This window comes from Ranitomeya variabilis, chromosome 4 (assembly GCF_051348905.1).
Source record: "Ranitomeya variabilis isolate aRanVar5 chromosome 4, aRanVar5.hap1, whole genome shotgun sequence".
Lineage (NCBI taxonomy): Eukaryota > Metazoa > Chordata > Amphibia > Anura > Dendrobatidae > Ranitomeya > Ranitomeya variabilis.
This window is the reverse complement of record NC_135235.1, coordinates 553,147,846-553,160,476: the sequence shown is the minus strand read 5'-3', so window position 1 is coordinate 553,160,476 and position 12,631 is coordinate 553,147,846. Positions and strand designations below refer to the sequence as shown.

The 12,631-nt window shown below is 42.2% G+C and overlaps 1 protein-coding gene across 3 annotated transcripts in view; it reads right to left on the bottom strand.

Annotated features, from left to right (window-relative positions):
* MARCHF10 (membrane associated ring-CH-type finger 10) overlaps window positions 1-12,631 on the bottom strand; it is a 131,302-nt gene that overhangs the window by 21,645 nt on the left and 97,026 nt on the right. For all 3 annotated transcript variants that reach the window (XM_077257730.1, XM_077257729.1, XM_077257731.1), the window contains 5 exons: window positions 9,096-9,245; window positions 7,104-8,103; window positions 6,013-6,179; window positions 2,415-2,524; window positions 612-716 (listed from right to left, as the gene is read on the bottom strand). In XM_077257730.1, the coding sequence (XP_077113845.1) occupies window positions 612-716; window positions 2,415-2,524; window positions 6,013-6,179; window positions 7,104-8,103; window positions 9,096-9,245 (1,532 nt within the window). The remainder of the gene's footprint in view (window positions 1-611; window positions 717-2,414; window positions 2,525-6,012; window positions 6,180-7,103; window positions 8,104-9,095; window positions 9,246-12,631) is intronic.

Here is a 12,631-nt window from a genome sequence, read left to right as displayed (position 1 = left end):
AATAATTTTTTAAAAAACAGCGTGGGGACCCCTCTATTTTTCATAACCAGCCTTGCTAAAGCTGTCAGCTGAGGGATGAAGCCCCCAGCTATGAATTTTGCCTGGCTGTTTATCAAAAATACAAGGGATCCCATGACGGGTTTTTTGCTAATTATTTATTCAGCCTGTAGGCGCTGGCTGATGAATACTCCCAGTGGGAGCAGTAGTCCCATCAGCCGGCTCTACTGTTTACCTCCGATCACAGCTGCGGGCTCATGCTGTCATTTGACAGAGTGGGAACAGCGGCTGTCTGACCAGCGGTAATGATTTTACCACCAATCAGAAGCCGTGTTTGCCGCTCTGTCATGCAAATGACAGCATGACAAACACTGGATGTTCGAACCCCCATTCAAGTGAATGGGGTCTAGGTTCGGGTACTGTTAAGGTACCCAAACCCAAAGTTTGTTTAACTGTTTGGCCGAACCCGCTGGACCCAAACATCCAGGGGTCCGCCCATCTCTTATTATATCCTCCATCCGTTATGTAATAAAGAAATAACTTTTCACCCACGGGGTGAGTGCAACAGTTTTTTAAGTTTTTGGTTTTTTTTGCACTTATACAAATGTATTCACCTCAGATATCCGGTCTCGAGAGTGTGACAGCTGTAGTAGTTCTTCATATCTCTGCTGATAGAGGTGAAGAAGTAGCACCAGGTACAGACTGGGATTTAGTGAGGCCTGGACGCACAGAGAAATAGTTGTATTAGTATGCTAATAGTCTACTGATCCACATATAAGACACATATAATATCAGAGAATCTGTAAGATGCTCCAATGCATAGAGATTAGTCAGTACACTGCACTAACTAAATATCCTTTCCCTATTATTCCATAGGTTGCGCTCCATGTTTTAGTGTGTTGTATAAACAGTGAGGAAAATAAGTATTTTATACACTGCCAATTTTGCAAGTTTCCCACCTACAAAGAATGGAGAGATCTGTAATTTTTATCATAGGTACACTTCAACTGCAAGAGACAGAATCTTAAAAAAAATCCAGAAATCACATTGTATGAGTTTTACATAAATAACTTGCTTTTTCTTGCATGAAATAAGTACTTGATACAGTAGAAAAACAGAACTTAATATTTCGTACAGAAACCTCTGTGTGCAATTACAGAGGTCAGATGTTTCCTGTAGTTCTTGACCAAGTTTGCACACACTGCAGCAGGAATTTAGGCCCCCACTCCTCTATACAGATCTTCTCCAGATCTTTCAGGCTTTGAGGCTGTCGCTGGGCAACATTGAGTTTCTGCTCCCTCCAAAGATTTTCTATATGGTTCAGTTCTGGAGACTGGCTATGCCACTCCAGGACCTTGAAATGCTTCTTACGGAACCACTCCATAGTTGCCCTGGCTATGTGTTTTGGATCATTGTTATGCTGGAAGACCCAGCCATGATGGCATAATGTGTTATTAATGGTAATGTTTGAAACTGTGGTCCCAGGTAATAGACCAGGTCCTCTTGTGTAGTTCTGGGATGATTTCTGACCTTTCTCAGAATCATCTTTACCCCACGAGGCGAGATCTTGCATGGAGCCCCAGATCAAGGAAGATTGACAGTCATCTAGTGTTTCTTCCATTTTCTAATAATTGTGCCAACAGTTGTTGCCTTCTCACCAAGTTGCTTGCCTATTGTCTTGTAGCCCATCCTAGCCTTGTGCAGGTCTACAATTGTGTCCATGTTGTCCTTAGACAGCTCTTTGGTCTTGGCCATGGTGGAGAGGCTGGAGTGTGATTGAGTGTGTGGACAGGTGTTTTTTATACAGGTAACAAGTTCAAACAGGTGCATTTAATACAGGTAATGAGTGCAGAGCAGGAGGGCTTCTTAAAGAAAAACTAACAGGTCTGTGAGACCCAGAATTCTTTCTAGTTGGTAGGTGATCAAATACTTATTTCCTGCAATAAAATGCAATTTAATTATGTAAAAATCATACAGTGTGATTTTCTGTTTTTTATTTTTAGATTATATCTCTCACAGTTGAAGTGTACCTACGATAAAAATTACAGACCTCTCCATTCTTTGTCCGTGGGAAAACTTGCAAAATTGTCAGTGAATCAAATACTTATTTTCCCCTCTGTAAGTAAATGTACCTACTCCCTCCTAGCCAAGCAGATTCGGAGCTCATGTTCCAACCTTTTAAGTCTGTATATATTTAGTAAATAGTAAAAAGAAAGAAGTAAATTATACAGCCTCAGGGTCCGCAAGTAAAGCTAAGTGTTCTTAGGTACATTATTTTGCATGTGATACATGCTATCTGTAAGCATATGGATGCAGATTTTTTTGCTTTACTTTAAATAGTTAGCAGTCGCTACTTCAGGACCTTGGACCCTCATTCACCCCCAATGCCCTTGGTTTATATTGTCATCATTGCCTACCTGAGTCTCCTGGTGTTTTCTGTAATGCTCCCTCAAGTCGAATCCTTCAATTTCACACTTCAGCTTGTGTTTGCACATCTCGCATGTACTTACTATGTTCAGCTCTGTGCCTGGAAAAGAAATGCATTTGTCAGGCTTTTTACCCCCTTAAAGAAGATCTCGCCACCCACCAAATACTCTAAATTCTGCCATTTCTCTTTAATTCCTTATGGAAATGTATTAATGAATTGACAACTGGATGAGACGCTTCTAAAAGCATGTATCCCTACAAAATGTGATACTGTCATCACTGAGTGGACTGTGTAACATCATGGAGAGACAAGATCCATTGACAAGGGGATTGGTAACATCCATTTTTCAATTTATCTATAAATTTGCACTAGGAAGAACAGAGGTACAGCAAAACGCAGAATTCAAAGACATATGCTTTTGCCAAATGATCCTCCTTTAAATGGTCACCATCGATACAGAAGACTAAAAGAGAAAATAGAGAAAAAATAGTACTGAAAGGGGCAAAAGTAAAAAGAGATTTTGAGAAAACAAACCGCTTTAAAAACTTAAACCTTTATTAGATATAGATAAAACTTCTACCAAATCCACAATGGCCCCTCGGCATAAAAAGTATTAACAAAAATATTTTAATTTTATATTGTAGGTAAGGGATCAGGAATCGTAGGGTAAGTACAACACAAGAACAGGTATTAGGGTTCAACAGGTAGTATATGATTAAAAAAGACTTGGCACTCGTATTGATGTATTCAAAGAAAATAGTATTATTTTATTGAAGAAAATTCCAGAAAAAATAAAGAAACGTTTCAGTCAAAGCTAGACCTTCATCAGTCGTCTGGAAGTGCCAAAATCAGGAGAGAGTCTGTGGTATCCACCACTCAGACTAAGGGTGCCCTTAGAATGAGCAGTGGATACCGCAGACTCTCTCCGGGCGCTGCCCCATACGATTTCACTACTTCCAGAAGACCGATAAAGGTCTAGCTTTGACTGAAACGTTTCTTTATTTTGTCTGGAATTTTCTACAATAAAATTATACTATTTTAGTTGAATGAATCAATACAAGTGTCAAGTCTTTTTGCATCATAACTGATGGCTTTGGATCCTACTTTGGCACCTTTCTCTTCCGAAGTGCTGTGTTTATTATTACAACAGGCAGTATACACAGCTATGTTTGCTACCTATGTATGCTACCTTATTGAGCCCTGGTACCTGATTCACAAATTTGCCTATGCTTCTATATAATAATGAACTGGGTCATTTGTTAAATGAACGATGAGATGCTTCTTTTGTCTGCAAATAGTGAAGGAAGTGTATTGTGCCATCAACTACACAGAAGAGGCCCCCTGGAGGATTTTCCTGTTCCCCTGTTAGCCAGTCTGAGCCTACTATTACCCCCTACAATTTAAAATTAATATATTTGGGTTATTACTTTTCATGTCAGGGTCCATTGTGGATTTGGTAGAATTTTGACATACAGTTTCTCTAATAAATAATATGAATGCTAAAAATTATTTTTCAGAATTGTTGTAATACTATTTATAATGAATTATTCATGATTTATTTAATTTTTTATCAGCATAATTTTATTTGTTCATCGGTTACCACGAAGTCTGCAATTAGGGATTGCTCAAAAGTAGCATGATGCGTCATGCCGTTTCCAGACCCGTAGACGCATTTTGATAAGTGAAATATCCATCGTCAGCACACATCCTGTGGGCTCTCGTGCTGCCTATCTTTTCTATGGATGTTTCATAAATGGACCATTTTTGATCGATGGTGAGTGCCAACTCACTTCTATACTATCGTATTTTCCATAAGACGACTGGGTGTATAAGATGACCCCCAACTTTTCCAGTTAAAATATAAAACCTTTTCAAAAGTCAGGGGTCGTCTTATATGCTGGGTGTCGTCTTATAGGGCGGGTGCTGAGCAATCTGCGGTCACCGCATATGGTGGGGGGAGAGGTCCCAATGATAAGGTGAGGGGGCGCCTCACCGGGAAGGTGTAAGTGAAGTGAACTGCAGGGGTCCAGGATGCCTAGGGTATGGAAAAAAGAGAGATATCTAATCTTTGTCTTCTGCCGAGGACTGTAGTGAAGCGGCACAGGCACGCATGTGTGAGATCTGAAAGGCAGAGAAGGAGGTAATAGGATACAAGGGCGGGCTAGACGGGTGAAAGAGGCATGTTTTTCTGGGCACAGCGCCGCTCTCTCTCTTTTTTCCATACTCCGAGCGTTCCGGACGCCTGCAGCTTGCTTCACTTACACCTTCCCGGTGAGGAGGCCCCCTCACCTCATCATTGGGACCGCTCCCCCACCATATGCGGAGACCGCAGATTGCTCCGACCCACCCTATAAGACGACACCCGGCGTATAAGACAACCCCGACTTTTGAGAACATTTTCAGGGGTTAAAAAGTCATCTTATACGCCGGAAAATATGGTAATATATTTGGATTTGATGTTGCTACTGTATGTGGGAAGTAGAGCACCATGGGGCCCGTTTGAAAATTTGAGTTTAAACAAGATGGTTCTCCTTACATCCTGATTGTGCCAAGTGGTTTCTTATTTTACATTGGCCTAGCATAACTAATAAAGGTTTAAGTTCTTAATATGGGTTTATTTGATCAAAGTCTCTCATCGTTGTCTTTTCCACAAACTTCAAATAAATCAGTAATACAAGTGAAAATAAGAAATTTTGGGATATATCTTATGGGTTCAAATCCCACTAAGGACAACATCTACAAGGAGTTTGTATGTTCTCCCCGTGTTTGTGTAAGTTTCCTCTGTGTTCCCTCGTTTCCTCCCACATTCCAAAGACATACTGATAGGGATTCTAGATGATGAGCCCCAATGGGAACAGTGATGATAATGTCTGTAAAGCGCTGTGGAATTAATGGCGCTATATAAGTGAGTAAAATAAATAAATAAATTAATTAATTAATTAAATCTGCTTCTTCATCAATCACTCCGAATCTTACCCCAGCTCAAATCCATCTTAGTCAAAGCACGAGGAACTGGCAGCACAATGAGATGTCAGGTTACATTATACTGAGGTGAAGGAATGAGGAGCACTCTGAACTATGAAAGACCAAGCAGCCACAAGTAGATTGAGCAACAGTTTTCAGCAAATGTATTTCATTTCAGTGCCGGATTTACAGCCACACAGCTCAGTACTGCTGTGTAATGTCCTCCATGCTGCTCATTCTGTCTGTGTGCTATGTAGATAGTTGAGGAGAAAGTGTTATTCCTCATGTACACACATGGGACAGCTTATTCTGAAAAGTTGCTAAAAATAACATGTACACCTTATGGTTCTGCACATATCTGTGAAACACATTTGTACCCATGGGCAACATATGCAATGTAAGAGATATATGTGAAATTCATATGATTCAGCAGAAAAAAAACCACAACTGAAGCCATAAACATACAAGGATGCAGCATGCCTCCTAGACTTGCATAGGTGCAGTAATACATCTACATACGGTTCTGAGTTTCTACAGACCCATAGTACAGTTGTTTTTTTTCTTTGCATGTATCTTTAACAAATTGTTTATCTGGGGATATACCGTAGCTGTGCTTCTCTCACCTGATTTAATTTTAGCCAGCAGCCATTTCTTCATGCATTCAGTGTGAACATACTTTAAACTCCCAGAGCATTGACAAGGTGCTATTAAATGGTTTTCTGTGGTTTCACCTCCCATGAGACAGATCCTGCATAGATCTCCTTCCTCTTCTGAGTCTTCCTGTAGCAAACTGTGAAATGAAACATGTTATCTGACATCATGAACATGGTGTTCTGTATTGTATCCTCCTGAACAAAAGATGTTTCTCAGCAACAGATAATTGCAAAATCTGCTTAAGCTAATTATAAATCTTTTTTTTCTATCTTGGACTGCTGCAATATTTGGTGTTAAGATTCTGGGTTTAAACCAGCCGACCTGCGGCATTAAATGACCACAAATTAGTATCATAATCTGGGAGCTGTTTAGACATAAAGGACCATTTCCATCCTCACAGAGCGACAAATAATAAATCGTTATGTGTGCATAGACTGCTATTGCTCGGCAGCACATGTTCTGTTTACACAAAACGATGTGCTGCCGAGGGTTTAAAAATCATTTTCTGCAAAACTTTCATCGGGTGATTGGCAGGCAGTTTACTTTGTCAGATTATTGGGAAACAATAGTTCCCTGAGAATTCTCTTTCTTGATAATCGTGCAATGTTAATGCAACTTTAGGAAGCAAATGAACAAACGTTCACAATGCCAATAGCTGTATCTCCTGACCTCAGTATATACATACACTTGGTTCATTCAAGCATTCATGTGTTTCCAGTGGAGAAAGGAGATAAAGCCACTAGTGGACACCTCTGGTGTTGGCTTATCTCCTGGAGAACTAAAGGTTTAGGTGATGAAGTTCAAGAAGCCCAATTGTTCTCTTTTTCTACATCACTTGTCAGTTGAGAGCTGTTTACTTGGCCAATCTCGCAGAATTTGACAGGTTTGGAAAACTTTAATATAATGTTTATGGTCTTTAAAGGGATTCCGGTTCAGACATGAGCAGTGTTGATGACATTACTAAAACGCACACTTGCCAAGACACGGAACATAAAAAGCAGCCTGTGACCTGTACCAAGGAGTAATAGGTTGCGTTTTGGCTAAAGCACATTTTACTCACCTCGCCTGTATCATCTTTAGCTTCTCGGGGTCAGATCTTGGCTTTTCAGCTTCTTCATTTTTTGATGTAGGTACAATATTTTCCAGACTTCTTCTAGATTGTCTCTGCATTGAGAGGGTGTTAAAGACCAGATCCAAGTTCTCACGTAAAAGTGCAATGTTGGGAGCTGTAGAAGAAATGCTGAGTCTCTGGGGAGCAGGAGAGCTAGGGACAGCCGGGTACTCCCTGCTCAATCTATCCATCTCTCTTTCATCAAGATCTCTTAGTGCTGTTTGTGGAAGTGCATGGTTTTCATGGTTTTGTACATTGGTATTTGGAATAATAGCATATATTTGAGGCAATGTTATAGATGCATTAATCCTTGGAATCTCTACTGTATCCCTCAGATTTTGTGGAGAGTTTGGGGACTGATCTGCTACTTCTGTGCCTGTTGGTGGACTGATTTCTTGCAAGCTCCATGATGTATGCAATGGTTCTAGATTTGATTGTCCAAAATAAGAATTATTTCCTGGGCTAATGTCCAAACCATGTATCGTAGAATGAGAAATGCCTGTGTTTGGTTCTTCGTCTTCTCTGTAAGCACTAGCATATTCATCAATGTCACTGTTGATGTTGTCCTCTTCAGGTGAGTCTGCACAATCTGAGCCTCCAGCGATGAGTCCAGTCAATGAAGTATTAGACGAATGGGCTCTTACAGATGATATGATATCAGAAACATATGACAAGTTATCTTCATCAAAAGCCTCACCAAATTGATCCATGTTTCTTTGTGATTGCTCAATAAATACATTGTCAGGTTCCTGTAAATGTGACCAGCTAGAACTTGATGATCTTCTAGTGATCTGAGGTTCTTCTGCTGATTCATTCATATTTAATATTGTAGGAAGAGCTGAATCATGGTGGTCCACGTCATATGTAGGGACCATATATTGCTCTATATATGGCTGTTCTGTTGCATTTGTGAACGCCTTTTCCTTTAGTGTTTGTTTCTGATGTTTAACTGAAAAAAATTATATGGTAAATTATTGACCTAGTCAGAACAAAATAAAACATCCCTAGCAGTAAGGCCTAATTTAATGTATTAAACCCATATTTAACCATCCATGTTCTCTGAACCCCGGCAGTCTACGGAACATATGGATCATATGCTGTCAGTTCAGTTCAGTAATACTGCAGCAGTGTCTGAGGGTTACATGTAGAATTCATTTAATTAAAAGGAATCTCTCAGTAGGATCAAGCCTCCTAAGCCATCTATATGGGCATGCAGGTGATAGGAAGCTGAACAAAATAAAGTGATACCTTGATACCTGCAATCCAATGTCTTATTCCAGAGATATTCATGTTTTTCTTATATGTAAATGAGCTGTTAAGGACTATGGGCCAGACATAGATCTCCCCGTGAATATGCCTCCAGAGTTTATTTTAAATGATCAATTCAAACGCTGAAGCCTCTGTCATTCCAGCTCTATTTCATGCCCAGTGCCACCTCCATATGCTTGACTGATAACTCTTTTCCATGAAGTTACACAGCACAGAGGCTGTCAGTCAAGCAGGAGGAGGTGGCACTGGACAGGGAATAGAGCTGGAATGATAGAGGCTTCAGATATTAAACCTCATTTGCATATCAATTTGAATGCTGATTTCTCAGTAACGAAGCACAGGACTGGCCATGTAAAGGTATTGATGGACTTTTCTTTAAAAGTGCTACATGCAGGTAGAAAAAGTGACAGATTTACTTTAATAGATGAAAGCATATGGACTCAGACCTGGGAAAGTGTCTGCTAATGAAGATTATCCTGAAATAATCCTCTTAGTCTGCTTTCAATCATTTTAGTCTACGGCCTCGATTTATCAAGAGTGGCGTTTTTGCACACTGAAATAAGATACACCAAAATAGCTGGCATGCGTCTGTGAAAGAAGGACACATAAAAGACATGAAAGTGAAAATAAATGGTGGTGATAAATTAGACATATTAATAGTAAAATTTGTACCTGGTCTTTTTGGCTCTTTAGCTTTTGTCTGCAATTTAAGTGCATTTTTACTCCTCGAGGTGTCTCCAGCAGCACATGTAATTCTGGACTTGGCAGAAAGCTGATGAACGTGTAATCTTTTCTTTTCCACTGTGATCCGGGGTTGTGACACTAGCAATTTAAAAATTGTACAAAAACTTCAATGATAACAATGTTAATATGTCACTACATTGAGAGATCCTTGGGGCAATCACATTGCACATCCAGCAAATTAGAAACAGTAATGCATGTTATTTCACTTTAACACTAGCATGTCACTTGCCCGAGGCTAATTTAACACATAAAATTCATTTTAATGACCATTTATCACCATGGAATCCAAAATATATATGATATACCTTACTTACTGTCAGTGCCTGACCTTGTTAACATGCTGGTACTTTGTACAAGTCCTCCAGAATTGCAGCTTGCAGTCATGCAATTAGTGTTGTCTGGTTTTCAATGTTCAAATTTCCTATTATGGCATCTGAAGTTAATAGAGGACATTCTCCATTTTTTACTGACAATCATCTATTAGTGAGAATCTGGACAATTGCTCTGTCTAGCCCATTGATTTCATCTTAATTCCCGTGTGGAAGTGCAGTGCCTACTGCTCTTAGACTGGCTTTAGACCAGCCAACCCCAGCGTTGTATGACCACTAGTGTTGAGCGATACCTTCCGATATCGGAAAGTATCGGTATCGGAAAGTATCGGCCGATACCGTCAAAGTATCAGATCTCGCCGATTCCGATACCCGATCCCAATGCAAGTCAATGGGACGAAAATATCGGAATTAAAATAAACCCTTTCTTTCCTTGTAGGTTCATTCTACATGAAGGAAAACAACTAAGAATAATGTAGGATGTATTGGGGGAGGTGGCAGAGACATTAAAGGCATAGAGGTTTAGCCCAATCAAATAGAATAGCAGGAATTTTATTTTTTTTTAAAGACGTTCGGAGTTACAAAGATATTGACTATGTTAAGATTTTTTTTTATTTTGTCAGATATTGATGTTTCACAACTTCCACGCCCTTCACCCTCTTTTTTACTTCTCCCACACTTTCTTCTTCATCATCATCAGCATCTTTGACATCAACTTCTTCTTCACCTTATTCATCTTCTTCATCTTCTACCTATAATTTTTTTTTTTTACATTGTTCATATTCTTTTTATTTAACTATTATTCTTCTTCATATTCAACTTCTTCATCATATTCTTATTTGTGACAGGCATTCCCGTAGTTGTTATCTATAAAAGTTTGAAGATTACACCTTCCGTTCTGCCTGTCACAAAAGAGTTACATTTGTCCGCGTTCAGTTTGGCCTGCAGCATTAGGCTTTATCCAGGGGCACCACGAGGAGGAACGGACTCACCCCCATACACTGCTTAGTCTTCTTCTGCTTATAATTTAGATAATATCTTTTGCTCTGATATTTAGTGTTATGCTTAATGTTCTTCTGCTCTTTGTTCTGCAGCCTCTTGTTCTTCTGCTTCTCGGTCTCCCATGTCATCGTCGTCTCCAGGGTCGTCGTCTCCACGGTCGTCGTCTCCGGGGTCGTCGTCATCGGGGTGGTCTTCAGGGTCATCGTCTCCAGGGTCGTCGTCATCTCAGTGGTTGTCATCTCTGGTGTCGTCGTCATCTTAGGGGTGGTCTTCCGGCTCGTCGTCTTTAGGGTCTTGAACTTGGAAATGTAGCAGAAGGTACAAGAAGGCTGAGAAAATGCCGAGAAACAGCTGATGGAACTGGAACTCGGATGGCTACCCGAAGGTCCAAGAGCCAATGGTACTACCGAGGACCAGCTGACGTTACTGGAACCCGGTTACTAAGCAGGAGGTACCCGTGCCTGAAAGCACTACCAAGGACCACCTGACGTTGGTGGAACTTAGATACCCAGAGGGAGGCACCTAAGCCAAAGGCTCTGCCCGGAACCAGCTGACAGTACTGGAACCAGGATGGGGAGCAGAAGGTACAAGAGCAAAAGACACTGCCGAGAACCAGCTGACGGTACTGGAACCCGGATGGGAAGCCGAAGGTCCAAGAGCCAATGGAACTACCGAGGACCAGCTGACGTTACTGGAACCCGGTTACTAAGCAGGAGGTACCCGTGCCTGAAAGCACTACCAAGGACCACCTGACGTTGGTGGAACTCGGATACCCAGAGGGAGGCACCTAAGCCAAAGGCTCTGCCTGGAACCAGCTGACGGTACTGGAAACAGGATGGGGAGCAGAAGGTACAAGAGCAAAAGACACTGCCGAGAACCAGCTGATGGTACTGGAACCCGGATGGGTAGCCGAAGGTCCAAAAGCCAATGGAACTACCGAGGACCAGCTGACGTTACTGGAACCCGGTTACTAAGCAGGAGGTACCCGTGCCTGAAAGCACTACCAAGGACCACCTGACGTTGGTGGAACTCGGATACCCAGAGGGAGGCACCTAAGCCAAAGGCTCTGCCCGGAAACAGCTGACGGTGCTGGAACCAGGATGGGGACCTATTCAAGCTTGTCTTCCTAGAGCCCCAACTAGCGGTGTTGGAGCAAAGGGTCAGCAGGGGGAGCAGAGTTTAGGCCGAAGCCTGCACTGGAGGCATTTGTAGGTCTGTTGTGTCTGCGTGGCTGTTGCAGGACACGTTGCCGGCTACACAGCAGGGGAACAGCTGGCGGTGCTGAACCCCACTGACACATTGGTGGGTGTTTTTCTCTGTGCAGCTAGCAGTACCGGGCACCAACTGGCGGTGTTAGAGCCCAGGGTCAGCAGGAGGAGTAGAGGGAGCAGAGTGTAGGCCGAAGCTGGCGGTGCTGAACCCCACTGACACATTGGCGAGGTGTTTTTCTCTGTGCAGCCAGCACTTCGGGGCACCAACTGACGGTGTTAGAGCCCAGGCTCTGCAGGGAGAGCAGAGTGTAGGCCGAAGCCTAATTGAACCAATTTTAAAGGTAACCTTTAACCCCCCCTCGGGTGTTACACACTAGAAGAGCCACGCCTTATGCAGCAGTAGTGCTGCACAAGTGAAAGGTTGCTCTTTTAATTTTGTTCTTGCACAAGCTGAATGAAACACGTACAACATTTTGACCCTTATACAGTCAATCTGTCTTGGAGGCGGGAGTTCCCTTCGTAATGAGACGCAGCACAGCTGGCAAAAATACCACCTTGGTGCTTGGCGCGGCCTCCTGAGCATCGCATTTTGCTGTACAGGAGTCTGCGTTGTTGCGTTATCCCTTGGCCATGCGATGCCCGTCTTCTGACATCATTTCATGTCGACCGGTGCGGTTCGCGATGCCCATGAATCCCAGCCCAGCAGTGCCTTTACAGTGTTTCACACTGCGGGGCTGGGATTCATGGCCTGGCGCAGTACATATGTTCGCCTCTCGCTCGTGTCCTTACACCTGCTACAGACTGTGCGGCGTCAGCTGATCCCTTATCGCATGCCACGGCCATGAAGCCGCACAGTCTGAAGAAGGCGGAAGGAGCTGAGTGACAGCCTGGCGAAGATATGCACTGCTCATGCCCGTCAATC